General features: G+C 37.4%; 2 protein-coding genes and 1 long non-coding RNA gene across 3 annotated transcripts; all 3 read right to left on the bottom strand.

Annotated features, from left to right (window-relative positions):
- Nucleotides 1–4,562: 4,562 nt before the first annotated feature.
- On the bottom strand, nt 4,563–5,105 carry LOC122025799. The gene is made up of 3 exons (XR_006123831.1): nt 5,010–5,105; nt 4,692–4,755; nt 4,563–4,614 (listed from the first exon to the last, which is right to left on the bottom strand). It is a non-coding gene; the product is annotated as an uncharacterized LOC122025799 (long non-coding RNA).
- Nucleotides 5,106–5,732: 627 nt separating this feature from the next.
- LOC122023087 lies at nt 5,733–6,592 on the bottom strand. The gene is made up of 4 exons (XM_042581178.1): nt 6,567–6,592; nt 6,402–6,504; nt 5,927–6,313; nt 5,733–5,852 (listed from the first exon to the last, which is right to left on the bottom strand). Exons 1-4 carry the CDS (start codon nt 6,590–6,592, stop codon nt 5,820–5,822), a joined length of 549 nt encoding a protein of 182 aa, XP_042437112.1. The 3' UTR covers nt 5,733–5,819.
- Nucleotides 6,593–7,239: 647 nt separating this feature from the next.
- On the bottom strand, nt 7,240–18,416 carry LOC122023086. Its single transcript, XM_042581177.1, has 4 exons — nt 17,673–18,416; nt 8,676–10,129; nt 7,843–8,417; nt 7,240–7,604 (listed from the first exon to the last, which is right to left on the bottom strand). The coding sequence occupies exons 1-4, from the start codon at nt 18,414–18,416 to the stop codon at nt 7,240–7,242; spliced, it is 3,138 nt and encodes a 1,045-aa protein (XP_042437111.1).
- Nucleotides 18,417–21,846: the final 3,430 nt, after the last annotated feature.

Raw genomic sequence — 21,846 nt, 5'->3', positions numbered from 1 at the left:
CAGTTTCTTACATCTCCAAAGAAGATCAAATTGTTGATATATTTACCAAATCGTTATCTAGATAGCATTTCATCAAGTTAGCACTCAAATTCAAAGTTCAACCTATAGGATTGTAGCGCACGTGAAAGGGGGGGTGAATCACGTTGTTTTGAAAACTATTTTTTTTATTTTGAAAACAAGTATGTGGTGGAAAAACTAAGGTGACATTTGGTTAAATGATGAGAATGATTATGAGTATGAGTTTGATAGTAAGGTGTAATGAGAATGAGAATGGAAATGAAACCCACCTAGTTATATGAGTTTGGCTGATTCCGATAAATCTAGATATCATTCCCAAATTATCATTCGCAAACCCACAATCCAAACATCATTTTTTACTATCATTCCATTCCCTCATTCCTAAACCCATCAACTAAACACCCCCTAATTATGAAGGTGAAACAGGAAACTTGGTCGGTTACTTGGTTTGGAGCCTTTGATGACTCCTACTCTAAGATCCACGATCCCTTGGATTGTATCGATGGGCAATCTACTATAATCCTCTTCCAAAACCACTGAAAGAGAGAATCAAGTACAATGTAAAGATAGGAGATGTGTAACAAGTTACACTTTCCTTTATATAGTAATTAAGTACACAAAGAAAACTTTGTTACCCAACACTTATAGATTGTTGGATCAAGCTTAGTGTTGGGAAACTTCTTAGCAATAGTTGAGCGCAAAAGCATCATAGTAGAGCAGCAGCACGAAGTTGGAGTATTCGGATCATCGAACGGTCGCGCAAATGCTTGAAGAAGAGTTGTGAATGAGTTACATTGAAGCCTTAGTCAAGTAGCCCTTTTAAAGAGGGTTGAAGGCACCTTCAACACCACTGGTGGCACTTCAACACCTAGTTTTATCCCAGCACAATTGGCTCTTATCGTTGACGAAGCCTTCTACCTTATCCGATTAAAGGCACCTTCCATCGTCTAGATTAAGGCACCTTTCTTAGCATGGAAGGTGCCTCGGGTACTATTCACCCGAGGTATTTTGTGCTCCTTTCACCCTTAAAAATATGTTAGTCCAATAAAACAAAGTATATCTTGTAAGACAAAATTAGCACAATAAAAATAAATATTATTAATTGTATCCTGTCTATCTGAGACCAGGATCTAGTTAGGGTCTAAATTTAGATTTCTAAAATAGACCTAAATTGGACTTATGCCTAAAGTCCCCAAATAGGACTCGTCCTCACTAGAACACTCTCCTCCAATGACTTACCTTACTTACCACGCAAAATCGCTTGACTCCCTCATGGTCCACTAGGTCTTCCGGCTAGTTGTCAGGTTCGCAGATCCAACTGGACTTCAGCAAGCTATCAAGTTCCGCGGACCCAACAAGACTTTTCTCTAGATATTGGATCACTCCATGACTTATTTGGACTTCTACACCAGCTATCAGGTCTAATAGACCTAGCTGGATTTCAGTTTGGTGTCAGACCAGTCAAGTTCTGCAGACTTGGTAGAAATGTTAGATCATACAACACATCTAACAATAATCCATTTGTTATTCATCAAAACTCAAGTTTGATTATTTGTGCCAACTACACCAATAATCTCTCTTTGATGCAATGAAAACCTGGGTTAAAAGTTAGAAAAAATAATGCCACAACGAAATAGCAATATGAAAATGATTCAAGAGAAATTAATGGTTTTTGAATTTATTCTCTTGAGCATTTTTAGGGATAAATTTTTCAGATTTCCTTAGATTTCATTAGTTTTCTTAGTTTTTCTTACTTAACCCCTACTCTCCCTCGTTTACATTCATAAAAAATTATGCATATAAGTATACCAAAAGGAAGTAAAACATGAAAACAATCCTAAGTAAATTTACCAAATACTGAAAGTAATTAGGTCGATTTTAAGGAGGATTTAAAAATTTGTAAGCATTTGTTGAAATAAATCGGCAAGCATTTTTCATAACAAAATACGTTTTCAAGCATTTTGAAGGGAGTTTTTTGAACCATTTTTCAAAATAGATATTTGAAAGGTATAAAAGTAATTTTAAGATATTTTTCAAACTATTTCCAAATATTTTTAAAGTGATTTTAAATGTATTTTTTAAAATATTTTACAAGTATAAATTTTGGCAAGTATTTTGAAAAGTAATTTTTGAAAAATTTACAAAATATTTTTCATTAAAGTTTGTAAAAATTTTACAAACCATTTTTTAAAATAAGTGAATTTTTAAAGTGAATTTTCAAAGCAAATTTTGCAAAGTAGTTTTTAAAGATAAAAAGTAATCTTCAAAATAATTACTAAAACATCTTTCGAACTATTTTCCAATGAGTTTTTCAAAGAACTTTTTTTAAGTAATTTTTAAAGTGTTGTTTAAAATAATTTTCTCCCTTAACCTAACACTCTTCCTTAAGTTGACACTTCTTATTTAATTAATAACTAGATTAATGTTTAACTTTTGGTTAAAGTTTAAATTAAGTTTTTAACTAAGTTAAGTTAAATCTTTAGTCAAATTAAAGTTTTAATTAAGTTAAATTAAGGTTTTAAGGTTAAGTTTAAGGTTAAGTTTTAATTAACTTTGAATGTAAAGTCAAGTTTAATTTAACATGAGTTAAAGTAAAATTGATGTTTTAATTAGGCTAAATTAAACTAAATGGTGGTATTAATTGGATTAAGTTTTCAATTAAGGTTATTATAAATTATCAATTAAGGTTTGATTATTAATTAAGATTCACTATGTGAAAAACGGCTTTTTACTTCGTTGATTACCTGAAGTAAAAGACCTGTTTTTACCGAAGTAGACACGCGTGTAGTAAAAAGATTCATTTTACTTCGGATAAACTCCAAAGTCGTAGGCCCAGAAAAAACGAAGTCGTATTGGGTGTCGGGTTCAGACATATTACAAAGTAAAAAGTGCATATAACTTCGTCGGTTTTTAAAAACACCGAAGTAATTAATCCTTTTCGACTTCATCGTTTAGTATTTGTTGTGAAGTAATATACCTACTTTAACTTCGGTTAAAAATGAAGTAAATGGATTACTTTTACTTCGTCATATATCGTTAATTCCTGAAGTAATTATCGATTAAATTACATTTAGCTTCATTCTGGATCGAAGTAATAGATAGATACTACTTCGGAATTTTTGGTAATAACCGAAGTAGTTGATACTATTTTACAACAACAAATTATATTGCTTTGAAGTTATAAGTAGATTTTACTTCGGATTTTATGAATAAAGTGAAGTATTTTTTCTCTTTTTACTTCATTATTTTTAGACTTCAGTAATTTTGAGCATCACAAAAGGTAACTTCATAAGCCTTGATCAAAATAAGCCATGATTTCAGCATATGTTTATACAAAACAAATCTCCCTAAATATGATCAAAATAAGCTATAAAAAACCAAAAACATGTACTGGTTCATTCACACAACTTGCAATTCACTTCAAATACGAGTACACAAATTCACTCCATTCGATTCTCACGTCATCATATTGTGTCTGCGTATAGTACTGGTTCTTCACACAACCTGCAAACTGCAATTTAGAAAGAACCATCATGTTATGTTTTGTAACTGAAAACACTAAATCAAAACACAGTAAGTTGACAAAAAAATCATGAATTAAATTAACAAAAGCATGATAAGACAAATAAGTATGTATTGTTATATGCACTCTTATAGTAACAATAACATTTCATCAAATGTGCAATAAAAATGATCCAACAGTTTTTTGAACCTTAAGTTTTAGTAGTTCCAATCGCATGGTGATTAGATGCTCAGTTAAGTTAATGTATTGCATTCTCAATTTCACATGCACTATGACAAAAAAGCAAAAAATTGTACAATGAGACTTGCTCAATAATCACACAACACGAAAGTACTGAATTAGCGATGTGGACAGATAACTGGATCTTTCAAGTAGCCTAGCTGATATGCTGAACATTTTCTTATGGTAGCTTGGGCATGGTTCTCGTGGAGATGTCAGTATTCTACCCACCTTGGTCATAAATAATGTTCAATATCGAGGTATGACTTATGATCCCTTATCTCTCATCTTAAAACATCTAAATTTCAACTCATAATACAGTTTATATTTTGACGCCTAAGGTTCTATTGGATTTGATTTAAACTAAGCACGTGTCTAGAAAGGTTTTGTCATTGTTATTAGCAAATGACTAGTATTAATTAAAAGCATTTTATAACATTAGTGCTAATAGCAAGACTATTATAGTTGTTCCTTGATAGCCTTCTATATTCTCAATCATCGGCAAGCAGAAATTTAATAGTTTATTAGGTCTATAAGGTAACCATGCCCAAATCAGTTACTAATTTCCCCCAGCTACTAATAGAACTATGCATAACACAGTTTTGTATAAAACCATAAACAGGGTGTCATCTAAGGGCGAGGAAAAAAAAGAAGGAAAGAAGCCATATCAAAGCATGAGAAGAAAGCAGTAGCAGGGCGTGAACGATTTGATTCAGTATGTGCATTCCTGTTCAAAATGGAAGAAATTCACACACCTTCCTCTCCAACTGTAGATCCTCACATTCAACAATCTCCTTCATGTACCGCATGACACAGTATCCACATTCAACACAACCTTGTTGTTTGAGATTACCCTAATGAATCAAAGTTAATGCAAAGTGAAAAACCAAATATATAAGAACCAGGAATGCATGTTTTCAATAAGACATACCGTCAACTGTTTGAAAGTTGGTCGTTTTGGATTACCCCTCATACAAAGGTACGTCCTCACTCCACTACATTGTAAAAATAGAACTTATTTCATTTCATATTTGCTAATCAATCTATTCATAATCTACATAATCTAAAACATACTTGCACACTGTAGTTTTCCAAGCGTTATCTCGGTTCCTATTACCCATTGAGTCCAACAAATAAATTGTATCTTTGTCCTCGTTTATAACGGTCAAGATCCAGTGGTTCCTGCACGATTGTCAATATATAGCTAAGCTACTATGTATTAGGAATTGAGCAGGGATTAAAAATATACCCAGTGTTGTATGGGATAAGGCATATGCTGTCTCCGTTTGATGCTTTCAACTGATTAGCAATGTGTTGTGAAGAGGTACTGCCATCTTGAGCGGCTAGTATTTTGTTGGGATCCACAAACGACACATACTCAGCCCTGTTTGTTTCCTTCAAGTACTTGTACAAGTAACTGCATTCAAGTAATAAAAAACATGGTTACTTAAGACATGAACTCATGCAAAGAGAAGAATTGTATATAAGACATAACTTACCTCATGTAAACCAATATTTGCCTGGACCCTATCTCTCTCATTTCCATACAGCGCATGATATCCTCTCTCAACAACGATGTACTCACATTACGTCCAAACATGGCTTCATCAAATTCGATAGGAATGGTCTCCTCCTCAGTCATCAGTCTAACAACAAAAGAATACAAAAACTTGCATGGCATTGGTAGAGCACTTTCAACTTCCTTGAATTTATTTTTCTCATCAGGAATCTCCAAAATAGCAAATGGTGGTGCAGGTTTCTCCTTTTTCTGTAATTTTAAATAATTGTAGCAAAATATATAACTATAGCAACAGAAAAGTGAACTGAAAATACCTTTGTCGTCGGAAATATCACCAATTCTTTTGGTCAGCCAACCACAGTTCCAACAGCATCTACCATTACTGTTGGTCCCGACTTAAGTGGAATTGGAAGCTCTGCTTCCTCCTATAAAACAACATCAATAGACACCTTTAAGTTGCCTTCCCCAAGTGGAGCATTGTGCAGCATTACATTTGGGCCTCCGTCGGATACTATCGTGCCATATGCCACCACATTCCCCTTATTCTTCAGAGCCAAATGACATTTTTTTCCCCTGAACAATAAGATATTATCTTTTAATATCTGAAGCTAGGAAACAAATTTAATGTACCAAATATAATACAAAACCTGATTGAATGAATTGTCGCATTCAAAAACTTCCACATCATATTCCAATATTTGAACTGCCATGTGCGATGACTTGTTAGATGCTACACGTTCAGAAACTCGATCACTTGTTTCTGGCATAAATCGAGCAAGAAGAGCCTTCAGTTTTTCAACTTCAGCTTTCAAAATCTTTGTTTCCTCCGCTTGCTCTTTGAAGTTTTCAGCCAAAGCCTTTGACACCAACTCCCTCTTCTTCCTTGGAGTTTTGAAGTAGACTTGGGGCTTCACAAATCCCCCTACACCTCTAACCCTTCCGTAAGGTTCTTGGCTCCCTAATGCAGTAGTTAATACGTCATTGCTTCCAGAAGATATGAACTCTCCCCTCTTTTTTTTGTCCAACAAATCGTCCTACAAATATGGAGGTAACATTAAATATCCAATGAAGACACTTTTTTCACTTTTTATAAATGAACTTGAAATAAAACTAAAATAATACAATTTTTTCAGCAACTTCAGCAGTCTCTGTATTTGTGATGTTTCCAGATTTGTCTTCGCGGGCCTTACGCCAAAGGAATGACCTATCAACTTCCTCATCCTCCCTGAATATTTTTTTCTGCCTCTACAATTCCAAAAAACGATCATTTAAAACATGACGTACTACATGAAAAGGATAATATAATGTTCCATGGATTACCAATTCAGTCTCCAATCCAATGTATCCCTTGCGAGACATTTTGTGATGATACTTGCAATTGCTCGCCCGTTCCTTTTGTTTTTCATGAGTGACCTATGTCACGTAAAAAAAAGTAAATTTTTAGAAGAATGGCTAGAATTTAAAAACAATAGGATGGAGTATGATGAACTTATTATATATATTCCTGCTGTACATGAACTTATTATATACAGAACTTCATTTTGTTAATTAAATGCCCTAAATGTTTTAAATCTTGGTGCATATAATAATTTAAATATAACATGATAATATCATCAAGTACCTCCCAAGATGGATGTAGCCTCTCATCAACAAAAGCTTTCCAAATTGTAGATGGGATCTGATACTGCTCCGGTGGTGACCTCAGTTTTTCAGGATTATCTCTATATGGCCAGACAAACCTACTGTTGAGTTTGTTTTTGAAGTCTCTCCATTTTTGGCCTGCTGAACTCATCACTGCCGCCTCGCTTTGAGGTGCTAAGTCGAAGACATTCTGTAACACACAGCAGTAATTGCTATCAGTTTGTATATTGAAAAAATCACAATGAAAAAAAAAACATAAGCAATCTCATAAGGAAGTGTATTATTGGATTATACTCACCGATATTTCTTCCCACACTTTCTATTTCATGTTCTCTGGAACAGTGGGCCATGACTTTATGTTAATAGGCACCATGGATCTAACAACAGAGTCTATGAAAGATTGTAGTGCCTTCCCATTTTCATTGTACACAGGTCGTCCTATGTCATCATATTCAATCGTCGACTTTTTTCCCCATCTTGCAGCAGCAATAAGTCTGCACATTGATGTAGGCCCCCGAGTCTTCTTCTGCCCAGTAATAGGAGGTTGTTCTATTTCAGTCTCTCCTCGTAGCTCTGCAGCTGCTAACCCATCAGCATCTTGGTGTAGTTCGGTGTCCTCAACTACACGTGGCTCATCATATTTTGCTATTTTTCGCTGTTTTTTAGGACGCATTGTTCTTTTCCCTGCATATAGGAAAATAAATGATGAGATAACGGTATATAAAGTCTGCAGTGACAATATAATAAAAGAAGATGTGATACAAATAATAACATTAACACATACGAACAAGTAAAAATAATACTAGTAAAAATAATAAATATTAATGCAGATGACATAAAAGTAGAAAACATCATTTTTTCTTGTTTGTTACAAAGAAACCCTCTTTAGAAGATCTAAAGTATCCTTCATGTGTAGGAATACAATGAATATCAACATTATCAATTGGTCGAGCTTCGGGAATTATGGTCCAAAGATCCTCTTCTCCCTCGTAACATCTATTTGGAACTTGAAGCACTATTGACCACCCTTTGTTCAGTGGGTCAGCAACATAAAATACTTGTCTAACTTGACTTGCAAGCACAAATTCATCCTTCTGGTGGCCTCGTTTGTTCAGATTAACTAAGGTGAAGCCACATTCATCATTGTATTGTATTCCTTTGTCATTTGATACCCATGCGCACTTGAAAAGAGGAACTTGAAATTGATGATAGTCTAGTTCCCATATCTCTTCAATAACTCCATAAAAAGTCACATTCTCTAACACGGGATTCTTATCTTTGGCACTACAAACAAGCATCGTGTTGGCAAGTAGAGAAACACCACTGTTTTGACAAACTTTCTCATCATCCCGCTCTTTTGTTTGGTATAAATTGCCATTTATGACATAGCTATCACACTTTAAGACTCGCACACGTGGTCCATGGGCCAGCCATCTCAATGACGATGTCATTCCACCATTGCAACTATCGATTTCAGCAGCCACCTGACATGCATTCCTATTAATTAGTGTGATCAAAACAATGATTAACAAATATTGTATGTTAGCATCTTCTACATCACCTTTGCACGAAACCAGTCAATGAACCTCTTATTATGAGCATCTTGTATCCACCTTGCATCTTTCTATTTCTTGGGAAACATTGTCTTCAAGAAGGATTTGTGTTCACTGAAGAATTTTACTTCTAAAGTTTTATTTTCATGAATACATATGGACTGCCAAGTACATATAATTATTAGTTATGCAGTACACTTACATAATGTATGGAGATATTTCTTCTGTATTTTCTAGAACAGTCAAGTGTGCTTGTTGGAGATCAATTTGTTGGACGATGATTGATGAATTGCTTGCTGAGAATCCAGGAATGCTTGTGTTTGGGTCACGTAGTGATTTAGGGACCCCAACAGGATCAAGGTCATTGAGATATTCTGAACAAAATTCAACTGCTTCTTCTGCTGCATATCTCCGAACAATGCAACCTTCTGGATATTTTCGACTGCCTACGTAACTTTTCAACACCTTCATGCATCTTTCAAATGGGTACATCCATCTGAAGTAGACTGGTCCACATAATTGGACTTCACGAACAAGATGAACTGTTAAGTGGAGCATGATATCGAAGAAAGAAGGGGGGAAATACTGCTCCAATAAGCAGAGTGTAACAATCAAGTCAGATTGCAGCTTATCTAACTTGGCTACATCGATAATCTTGCAACAAATATCTTTGAAGAAGAAGCATAATCTTATGACAGCATATCTAACATATTTTGGCAGAGAATTGCGTATGACTATTGGCAGGAAGTGCTGCATTATAACATGAGAATCATGTGATTTCAAGCTACTCAGCTTCATCTCATCCATGCAGACAAGATTCTTCATGTTTGATGAGAAACCTTCCAGAACTTTTATATCCATTAATGACCTACATACTTGTAATCTCTCATTTTTTGTGAATGAGCATGCTGCAGGAGGTAGATATGTTCTTTTCTCACCAATTTTAGGAGCCAATTGAGGCCTAATTCCCATCTGAACTATGTCCAACCTAGCTGCCACATTGTCCTTGGTTTTTCCCTTGATGTTCATCAAAGTATTAATCAGAGACTCGAAAATGTTTTTCTCAATGTGCATAACATCGAGACAATGCCTAACATGTAGGTATTTCCAGTATGGAAGATTGAAAAAAATTGACTTCTTCTTCCAACATTTATTGAAATTTGTAGCTCCAACATACTTTTCTTCTTCAATGTCTTCCACAATATTCTCCTTTGCTTTTTTCCTTATTTTTCCCTTCACACTTGTTTTCTTTCCAAACTCACATGTTATGTCTGAAAGCTTGTCAAACAACTTAATTCCAGATAATGGCCTACCTGCTTCACTAAGTTCCTCCATGCCATTAAACTCCTTTATTTGCCTCCGATATGGATGAAATCGTGGTAGGAATCGTCTATGCCTAGCAAATGACATTTTCTTCCCATTTGGTAAGTGCTTTGCATAAGTATCCTCACCACATATTGGGCATGCGTAATAACCATGTGTAGTACATCCACTAAGGTTACCATATGCAGGAAAGTCATTGATGGTCCATAAAAGAACTGCTTTAAGAGTGAAAACCTCCCTTCGATAAGCATCATAAACTCTATCAACTCCTTCCCACAAGAGCTGCAAATCATCAACCAGAACCTCAAGGTAGACGTCGATATCGTTTCCAGGCTATTTCGGCCCTGAAATGAGCATCGTTAGCATGATGAATTTCCTTTTCATGCACATGTCTGCAGGCAAATTATATGTGGCCAGCATGATTGGCCAGCAACTGTAGAGACTACTAAGATTGCTGTGAGGATTAATTCCATCGGCTTCAAGTGTGTAACGCTCGAAAATTCTCAAAACTATTTTAGAAATATTCTATGATTTTTCTGGAATTATTAGATATTTTTCCGGAATTTTCCGAGTAGCGGAAGTAGCAAAAATTATTAGAAAAGTAAAATGGCTTAAGCGGGAATCGAACCCGGGACCTCTCGGGTCCGCTAAACCTTTAATTAGCCTTAGTAACCGGTGAACCCAGCAGGGACGTGCTGAGAGAAAGGAGAATCAAATATATTTATAATTGAGTTGGGCCAAAATACCCACTTAATATAAATAGGAAAACATAAGTTGGTTTGGTTTATTTTAGAGTTTGGTTCGGCAACTTTCTTCTCCTCACCCTAACTCACCGACGCCGCCTCTCCCTCTCCTCCCTCTCTCGGCGCAAACCACAAGGAGAACTAGGGTTCCATCCCTAGGGTCCCAAGGTCACTTTCCGGCGACGATTTCAGCACAAGGACGTTCCCCTCCGCGAGTAGAGCACGTGGACGCGAGCGAATCGTCGAGAAGTCGTCTCCACCGGAATTTCTAACGATTAGATTTGTAAGAAATCTAGCACACAAGGTAAGAAACCCCTCACCTGCAGTATAAGTAGCTCCGTTTTGTTTTATACGCACTAGTTTAGCTATATGCAGTTTTTATCAACGCATAGGGTGAATTTGACCCTCCTCGCAGATTTAGGGATTTAGTGAGTACTTTTAGATGGGCCGGACACATATTCTCTCTTCAGTGGGGGTTCCTAGACGTTGTCGGGTGCCTAGAAGTGGTCTCCCTAATAGAGGGGAGAGTTGGGGCACACTAGGTGTTCGATAAAATAGCTAGTTAAGTTAAAATGCAAATTAGGCATTTTAATAGCTCAGTTAAATGCATTAGAAGCATTTAAATCAGTAAATCAGTTTATTTTAGCTTATATGGGACTACGGTCCAATGGGTGGGCTCCCACAGTCGCCTCTAGGTTCAGACAACCTAGTTCTAGGTTCAGATAACCTAGATTCAGCAAAATAGTATTAGCTATTTCAGTATTTTACTTTTTAGTGGCACTGTACTGGATTATATATCCATTGGGTTGGGCCCCCATAGTCGTCCCTAGGTTTAGCTAACCTAGTAAACCCTAATAGATTCGGAACTTGCAATCCCGGGTCTAGTTAGGGATGCGCGCACAGCAAGTACAGTTGCCAGGGCCCATCAGCAGCATGTTTAGTATTTTCACTTATTATATGTATATGGTTTTCAACCTTTCACAAATTAGTTCTTGAATTCAGCACAGTCCTAGCAGTAGCTCAGTTTTTAGCATCAGCTAAGTTCTTCATCGATACCATGTGATTGATATCATGTTCAGCTTTAGATATGCCATGATTGTATGCTTATATGCCATGCCATGTTTAGTTTATTCAGTATACTTAGCATATCCTTTCAAACAGCATGATTTAAAATCATATTTGTATCGTATGCATGTTTTAGTGAGGTAGATGGTTTCTTACTAAGCTTTTTAGCTTACAGATACTATTTTTCTTATACTGCAGATACAGGTAAAAGGAAAATGGACTAGCAGTGGAGGCTGGAGGTCAATGCAGATCAAGATGTGTGTGGAAGGAACTGGAATAAAGATCCTAGGGATCTAGTTTTATTTTATTATGCATTAGAACGTGTTCAGTATGCATTAGCACTTATAACAAGCGTTACCTTATGTTTCTGTTAGTTAGCAAGAGAACAGTTTAAAAACCTTGTTAGTTTTGGTTTCCATATGTTTACATGCCATGAATTAGTATTCTATGGCTTAATCATGTTTAGTATGTTAGCCATTACCTAGTAGAATGTTCCTCTTAGCTTTTATAGTGTTGTGTAATGACTTTGGCACGCATCAGTGCTGATATCAGGGGTTTGATACGAAATCAGAAACCCCTGATCGGTCGGCAGACCGATCAGGGAGTATCTGATCGGTCGGTAGACTGATCAGGGACCTGATTCTGCGAACAGAAGCTTATCAGGAGCTGGGTCGCGAAAAAAAAAATGGTTCACTGATCGGTCAGCAGACCGATCGGTAAGCCACCGATCGGTCTCATTGACCGATCAGGGACCAGCTGGATCGGTCGGCAAACCGATCCAACAGCGTACAGGATTGCAGCGTAGTTTATGGATCGGTCGTTTCCTACCGTGCCAGCATCAGTAGATCGGTCTGTGGATCGATTCGAAGTTTATTATCAGTTGTGAACACCTCCCCTAGCATGTGTACAACTCCTAAGTACACCCAGAACACTAAGTTAAACTTTACAGCATTTAGTTCAGTAAAATTTTAAATTAGCCAGTTTTCATTCCGCATTAATAGTCCAGCACAGCATAACTGTAGCGACCGGCCTCGCAGCTTAGTCAGTAGGAGGCGGGTCGTTACAGAGTGGTATCAGAGCAGTGTTCCATACTTCCTACACACACATCAGCATTGAACCTACAGCTTCCAAGTAAGAATACCTCTACTTTATTTATGCTTTCTGTTTCCTTGTTATAGATCATGTTTATAGATAAACTGCTGCATGATAGTATATGATAGTATATAACATGATAACGATAGTTATACAATTATGATTGTAATAGTTATTCATGTTCTGTCCTCTATGTCTTTAGCAATGGCACAAGGACGCCCAGCTAGAAGGGCACTAGCTACTGAGCCCCAGCAAGAGGCAGGCAGTTCAGTGCCTCCCCCAGACCTTACAACAGCAGCTAGCTGAACAGCGACAGGAAATAGCCACCTTAAAGGCTAATCAGCAGAGTACCCCCACAGTCACCCCAGAACCGAATATGACGACTCCAGAAGTCTTAGAGGTTCCACTAGCCCAGCCTGTAGCGCCAGCGCCAGCACCAGTACCAGCACCAGTAGTCCCAGCAGCTGAGCCAAGAAAGGAAGCCTATCTGATCCAGTGGCAGCGAGTCAAGCCAGAGAACTTCTCAGGCACTAGTGAACCATGGGATGCACAAGCCTGGTTCAAAACACTGGAGAGCACGATGGAGCTTCTGGACTGGCCAGAACATGAGAAGGTGAAGTGTGCCTCCTTCTTCCTGACAGGAGACGCACGCATGTGGTGGGAAAGAATCAGAACGAAGCGCCCAGTGAACCAGATGTCATGGGCTGACTTCGAGAAGGAATTCTTCGAGGAGTTCTTTCACATACGGGTTACAAACCGCCACTACGACGAGTTCACTGAGTTTCGTCAAGGCAACCTTTCAGTTGAGGAAGCCGTGAAGAAATTTAGCAGGTTGGCTCGTCTATGCCCAGAGCTAGTCAGCACAGAGAAGGAACGAATCCAGTTGATGCTCAAGATGCTGAGGCCAGAGATAGCAGTGAACGTGGCTGGTGGCATACATAGGCCACAAACCACAGAGGAGTTAGTGAGCAGTGCCTTGACCACAGAGCATTACCAGAACAGCATAAAGCAGTAGAAGCAAGTCTCCTCAGAGTCCAAAGGCCAAGGAAACTCTCACACTCAAAAATAGCAAGACCAAAGCTCTAACTGGAAAGGGAACTCCAACAGCAAGCGCAAATCAGGGAGTGACCCAAAAGGAGGACCATCTAGCAAGCGACCCAGTTATCCAAAGTGTGCTACTTGTGGGAAATTCCACCCAGGGGTTTGTCGCAAGGGCACACGAGGATGCTTTGAATGTGGACAAGAAGGGCACATGGCCAAGCAGTGCCCGAACAAGACCGGTCTTCCTCAGCCACAGCAGATTCAGTATGCAGGAGTTATATCAGATGCAGGCCGCTCTAGAAGGTCCACTTATCAGCCAGGGCAGATTAGAAGCCCCTCCAGCTACGGCAAATGCGAGGATCTACTCACTCACCAGAGAGGACGTAGCCAATGCCTCGACAGTTGTCACAGGTCAGATTAGCATTTTATAGTATAGTGCTACTATTCTATTTGATACTGGGGCAACCCATTCATATATAGCCAGGTTGTTCTCCGAAAAATTAGAAATACCCTCAGAGGTACTCAGTGGTCAGTTTTTGACGGCACTACCTTCAGGAGAGATCATTGCGTCCACGCACTGGCTCAGAGCAGTGCCGGTCATTATAGCAGACAGAGAGCTCTTTTGTGATCTGATAGTGCTAGAGATGACCGACTATGACGTTATCTTTGGAATGCACTTTCTGATCAGATACGGTGCTACCATAGAGTGCCGTAAACAGAAAGTCATCTTCCAACCTGAAGCGGCAGTGCAATTTGAATACAGCGGGGAACCAAAGAGAAAGGCCAAGAAGTTTCTCTCAGCTATGAAAGCACAGAAGCTACTGGATTCAGGATGTACAGGATTCCTAGCACACGTAGTCAACGCCAGCCAGGACAAGAACCAATAGCTAGCAGAGGTTCGAGTCGTATGTGACTACCCAGCAGTCTTCCCTGAAGAGTTACCAGGCTTAGCACCAGACAGGGAGATTGACTTTGAGATAGAGCTCATTCCCGGTACAAACCCTATCTCCAAAGCGCCTTATCGCATGGCTCCAGCAGAACTAAAGGAACTTCAGGAGCAACTACAGGAGCTGCTTGACAAGGGTTTCATACGCCCGAGTCATTCACCATGGGGAGCGCCTGTATTGTTCGTGAAGAAGAAGGATGGAAGCATGCGACTGTGCATAGACTACAGATCACTGAACCAAGTCACGATCAAGAACAGGTATCCCCTTGTTCGACCAGCTGAAGGGAGCAGCAGTGTTCTCTAAGATAGATCTCAGATCAGGTTATCATCAGGTGAAGGTTAAAGAAGGGGATATACCCAAGACAGCATTCAGAACCAGATACGGACACTACGAGTTCGTAGTCATGCCCTTTGGCGTGACCAATGCTCCAGCTACATTCATGGATCTCATGAACAGAGTATTCAGGGAGTATTTAGATAAGTTTGTTATTGTGTTTATCGATGACATCCTTATCTACTCAGGAACTCAGGAAGAACACTTAGAGCACCTGAAACTAGTATTGCAGACCCTTCAGCAGAACCAACTATACGCCAAGTTCACGAAATGTGAATTTTGGCTAGATCAGGTGTCCTTCCTGGGTCACATCATCTCAAAGGATGGTATTATGGTAGATCCCAGCAAGATAGAAGCAGTAAGTAACTGGAAGAGACCTAAGAACGCCAGCGAAATCAGGAGCTTTCTGGGATTAGCAGGATATTACAGAAAGTTTGTAGAGGACTTCTCCAGGATAGCCTCCCCACTGATAGCTCTTACCAGAAAGAACAAGAAATTTCAGTGGACAGAGGACTGTGAGAACAGCTTCAGCGAGCTAAAAAGGAGATTGACCAGTGCTCCCATTTTGGCTCTACCAGACAACACCAGCAGCTATATAGCAGATCCGCCAGAGGATAGAGACAGCTCAGAGCCGCCAGAAAAGCTATGCTGATACACGGTGCAGACCCTTAGAATTTTCAGTCGGGGATACAGTGTTCCTCAGAGTAGCTCCCATGAAGGGAGTGATGCGTTTTGGGAAGAAGGGCAAACTTAGTCCCAGATATGTGGGACCATACCTTATCAGCAGAAGAGTGGGCAAGGTAGCATATAAGCTAGAGCTACCCCAGGAAATATCAGCTATCCACAACGTATTTCATGTCTCTATGCTGAAGAAGCATACCCCAGATGCCACCCAGGTGATTGAGCCCCAATCGGTACAGATCCGCGAAGACCTCAGCTATGATAGTCGACCTATTCAGATAATAGACCGAGCAGTTAAGAAATTACGGAACAAGGAAGTACCATTAGTCAAAGTCATTTGGCACAATCACACAGCAGAAGAGGCAACTTGGGAGACAGAAGATAGCATGAGACAGAAGTACCCAGAATTATTCTAAGTTCGAGGACAAACTTTTTATAAGGTATGGGGGATTGTAACGCCCGAAAATTCTCAAAACTATTTTAGAAATATTCTATGATTTTTCTGGAATTATTAGATATTTTTACGGAATTTTCCGAGTAGCGGAAGTAGCAAAAATTATTAGAAAAGTAAAATGGCTTAAGCGGGAATCGAACCCGGGACCTCTCGGGTTCGCTAAACCTTTAGTTAGCCTTAGTAACCGGTGAACCCAGCAGGGCCGTGCTGAGAGAAAGGAGAATCAAATATATTTATAATTGAGTTGGGCCAAAATACCCACTTAATATAAATAGGAAAACATAAGTTGGTTTGGTTTATTTTAGAGTTTAGTTCGACAACTTTCTTCTCCTCACCCTAACTCACCGACGCCACCTCTCCCTCTCCTCCCTCTCTCGGCGCAAACCACAAGGAGAACTAGGGTTCCATCCCTAGGGTCCCAAGGTCACTTTCCGGCGACGATTTCAGCACAAGGACGTTCCCCTCCGCGAGTAGAGCACATGGACGCGAGCGAATCGTCGAGAAGTCGTTTCCACCGGAATTTCTAACGATTAGATTTGTAAGAAATCTAGCACACAAGGTAAGAAACCCCTCACCTGCAGTATAAGTAGCTCCGTTTTGTTTTATACGCACTAGTTTAGCTATATGCAGTTTTATCGACGCATAGGGTGAATTTGACCCTCCTCGCAGATTTAGGGATTTATTGAGTACTTTTAGATGGGCCGGACACGTATTCCCTCTTCAGTGGGGGTTCCTAGACATTGTCGGGTGCCTAGAAGTGGTCTCCCTAATAGAGGGGAGAGTTGGGGCACACTAGGTGTTCGATAAAATAGCTAGTTAAGTTAAAATGCAAATTAGGCATTTTAATAGCTCAGTTAAATGCATTAGAAGCATTTAAATCAGTAAATCAGTTTATTTTAGCTTATATGGGACTACGGTCCAATGGGTGGGCTCCCACAGTCGCCTCTAGGTTCAGACAACCTAGTTCTAGGTTCAGATAACCTAGATTCAGCAAAATAGTATTAGCTATTTCAGTATTTTACTTTTCAGTGGCACTGTACTGGATTAGATATCCATTGGGTTGGGCTCCCATAGTCAGAAGCTTTCTATTCATTCCCTGATCGATCCGTGGATCGATCAGGAGCTGGGTCACGAAAAATGGTTCACTGATCGGTCAGCAGACCGATCAGTAGGCCACTGATCGGTCTCATTGACCGATCAGGGACAGTATTGCAGTGTAGTTTATGGATCGGTCGGTTGAACGATCCAGAGTTTCCTACCGTGCCAGCATCAGTAGATCGGTCTGTGGATCGATCCGAAGTTTATTATCAGTTGTGAACACCTCCCCTAGCATGTGTACAACTCCTAAGTACACCCAGAACACTAAGTTAAACTTTACAGCATTTAGTTCAGTAAAATTTTAAATTAGCCAGTTTTCATTCCGCATTAATAGTCCAGCACAGCATAACTGTAGAGACCGGCCTCGCAGCTTAGTCAATAGGAGGCGGGTCGTTACAAAGTGCCAGGCGAATATTTCTTGCCTCACTTCCAAAGTCGGGCCACATATGATCCACCAATTCCCATGACGGTGAATCAACTGGATGGCGTAACTGACCAACAACTCTTGTGCTATCTGCATGCCATGTTAAATTTCTGGAAGTTTCTAAAGATTTAAACATGCGCTTAAATCTTGGTATGGGAGGGAAATACCAAACCACTTTGGCAGGAACACCTTTCTTCTCAACATTTTTCTTGGTTAGCTTCCATCTTGATAAGCCACATTTCGGGCAGCTTACGCAGTCTTTATATTGTTTCCTATAAAGGATGCAATCATTGGAACAAGCATGAATCTTTTCATGACTCAAAGCCAAACAACTCAACGTCTTCTTTGCTTCATAAATTGACGATGGCAGATTGTGGTTATCTGGCAGCATGTCCCCAAAATCTGCTAGTAGATCTGAAAATAGAGCATCACTCATCCCATGCCTTGCTTTGGTATTGTATAGTTTTACAAGTGCACTCAACTTTGTGTAACGTTTGCATCCCTTATACAGGTGCTTCTCGGCTTCCTCCAAAAACTTCATAAATGCTTCTGGATTTTCTGTATGGTTATCATACGCTGCCTCACACAAATTAACAGTTTCAAAATCATCATGACAATTATCAGTTGGCTCTTGGTTGACACTCGAATTTAATCTATCCTTCTCCGCAGCCTCACCATGCCAAATCCAATTCAAATAATTTTTACTGAAACCATTGAAGTAAAGATGCTCCCGAATCCACATAACCGCTCCCTTTTTAAGATTCATACATTTGCAACAAGGACAATGAATTAAATTGGGGTCGATATGTGGATTCTGCAAACAACTTCTAATGAATTGTTCCACACCCTCCTCATACTCTTTGGACCTCCTATCTAAGTAAATCCAGGATTTATCCATTATAGTACAACAGAATCCCAAGAAACTTCTTCAGAATTATCGTGCTAAAATTATTTACCGCTAGCTCAATGTGTTCTTTGATCAAAACCTGAAGATACTACATATATGTTAAGCAAACGTTAGAGTAAGACTGCAAAAAGGTAGTCAAATTCATATCGAGCACAGTTCCATATTTTATACTCATTCCAACAGCTGTCAATATTTTCTACTCATCATGAAGAAAAATAATGCGTATTTTGTACAATATGTGGATATATAAAGAACGAAAGCATGACACCAGTTGAATTTCCAAACACTTGTCTTTTTTCGAACATGCACACTCAATCATTTGACATATGAACGCTCTTAAATAGATTGAATCTATTGGGTTGTCAGCAATCCAGTGTCGGAGACCATTCAGCCTGATAGTAGTAAAAGAAAACCCCTCTAATTTCTGATTTTAAAGTTAGTTTTTCATAATCATGCTGTTGTGATTGTTGAAATTTGTGATGGAAGCAGTTTTGAGTTCGTTTAATCCAATTGTAACCAAATTTCTTGAAATTTATGGTGGTTATAAATTGTTCATGGATGGAGCATTTCAGAATGTAGGAGATATGCTGGGTTGCATTTGTACAAGTTGTGTGATACATTTTCAGAGAGCTTACACAAGTTTTTTTATTAGAACTTTTTTTGTCATCCTGAGGAGTTAGGAAAGGTTTGAGATGTAACTATAGAAAGTGTGAATAGTAATTTTATTTAGTTTTATTGTATTTTTACTCTCATATTTTTTTTAGCCAAAGATTTACTTTGAATTTTATTAAATTATTTATCTTAAGTGGTATCATAGTTAGAAATTGTTAAATTAAATTGTTGTATTTGTGCTGGATGAAGCAGTTACACATTTAATCTCAATAAGTGATAGCATAGTTGAGATTGTCTGATTCTGAAATGTTGTATTTGGGATCTTCATAGTGGATGAAACAGGTAGCACAAAGACAAATTATGTTAGGATGGTGAGAATTTACTATAACTATTAGTGAATGTTGTATTTAAAAGTTATTATCATCATCTACCTAGTGGAGAAAATGCTAAGCTATCTTATGCCAAAGAGAGTAGCAAATAATAGAGAGATGTAATCACTCTTTATCAAATTATACCTAGTGTGGATCGAGTATACAACACAAGGCATTAGATAGAAATTGGATGCATCTCTGTTTTATTTCAATCCATTTCAAGAGGACAAAGATAAAGTATCTGATCACATTTATATAAAGAAAGGAGGCATTCATCATCAAGATTTGAATAGGAGTGTAGTGGTCACCGAGAGAGCAAGGACAAAATAGAAATTATAAAGGTGAGTGTTCTAGCAATATTGATTTGTATATGAATGTTGATGGTTGCTTAGCAAATTGTCTGAACAAGGAAACAAAAACACACATTAGTTACATTAGTTTTTGCTATCTCATGGGAAAACAATCCATCTTCTATAGTTGATATTTAAATTCAACTGGTGCTATGCTTGCTTGCATTAGGAGGCAGGTATTTTTTTTTAAGAAAAATTAATACATGTGGAACTGAGATTTTGAGGGACAACTTGAAGGAGTAAGAGTACAACACATGTCTTACTCTAACTTGAAAGCATGCGTATTTTTAGGTAATGACCTCGTAAACATAGAGAATGAAAAAAAAAAGCAAAAAAAAATTCCAAACACTTGTCTTTGTTGGAAGAATAGCACCAAACCTACAATAAATTGGAGACCGTCTAAAACATGATTTTGCAAAATAAAGGAGGAGAAAAAGAAGAAGAATAAGAAAAAGAAATCGAAGGAAAGAAAACATACGGTATATCTCAAACACTTGCAACCTAAACCCTGCGTAAGAAAGTTCAAGTTGCCAAACCTTATTTCGGAAGCCCTAACGAGGAAACCTTCGTCTCTGTTGCCTAAGACTCCAAATCGGAAGCCCTAACGAGAGGGAACGGAGAGGACTGAAATGAAGGGGAAGGAAGAGGAGGTCCAACCTTATTTCGGCAGAGGGAAGTTAACGAAAAAGTGGGGGGAAATAAAAGTGGTCTCAAACTAAAAGTTAACTCTTGTACTATTACTTCAGAGTAAACACTAAAAATTCTATTCACGACGTTACTACTTCGGTATTTAACAACTTTCCAAAGTAATAGCTTATTTCAGTTTAAAGCGAAGCCCGCGTTTTTAAATATGCGAAGTCTATATTTGTATATACTTCGTTAGTTTTTTCAGCGAAGTTGCTTATACACTTTTACCTCGTATATTTAAATTGATGAAGTAAATCGTGGCGAAGTAAAACGTTGTTATTCACATAGTGATTAAGATTATGTTAACTTTTAATTAAACTGAGTTGAATTTAATTTAATATTTCAATTGAGTTTTTAGTTAAGTTAGTTCATTAATGTTTTAATTTAAGTATAAGTTTTAATAAAGTTTTTAAGTTTTAACAAAGTGTTTAAATTTTAATTGAGTTTTTAAGATAAAAAATTTATGAAATATTTAAAAGGAAAATAAATATTTTTTAAATAATTTTTAAAAGAAGTTTTTAAAGATTTTTAATATAATTTTTAAAAGATTTTTAAAAATAATTTTAAATTAATTTTTAAAATATTTTTAAATAATTTTATAAATATTTTTAAAATAAATTTTATAAGTTTTTAAAAATAATTTTAAAATATTTTTAAAAGAATTTTAAAATGATTTTGAAAAGATTTTTTAAATAATTTTTAAAAGATGTTTAAAATAATTTTTAAAATATTTTAAATAATTTTTCACAGGTTTAAATAATTTTTGAAATATTTAAAATAATTTTTAAAATATATAAAATAATTTTTAAAGGTTTAAAATAATTTTTAAAAGTTTTTTATTTTTTATTTTGTAAGTTAAGTTTAAATTTTATTTTGATTTAAATTTTAATATTCTTTTAGGTTAAGTTTAAATTTTAATTTGATTTTAATTTTAATATTTTTTAAGTTAAATTTTAATTTTAATTTGATTTTAATCTAATCATCTCACCTAGTCTAAGTTTTCAGACAAATGTATCTTATCGTTTTGTGAGTTGAGTTAAGTTCATTATTTTTAGAGGTTGGTTTAACTTGTGTTAGATTCAAGTTTAGTTTTGGATTAATGAAACGGGCATTCTTTGAATAAATTTATGAGTTGTAGTGAGTCACACGGACATAATTAGAGTAATCATGTGCTTCAAGATTTTTCAAATAGTTCTACCCAAAAAACTTAATACAAATTCTGGTGAAATCAATTTAGATTGGTAA

Source organism: Zingiber officinale, chromosome 9B (assembly GCF_018446385.1).
Source record: "Zingiber officinale cultivar Zhangliang chromosome 9B, Zo_v1.1, whole genome shotgun sequence".
NCBI lineage: Eukaryota > Viridiplantae > Streptophyta > Magnoliopsida > Zingiberales > Zingiberaceae > Zingiber > Zingiber officinale.
The sequence above is the reverse complement of the archived record's forward strand: the minus strand, read 5'-3'. Positions and strand labels throughout refer to the sequence as shown.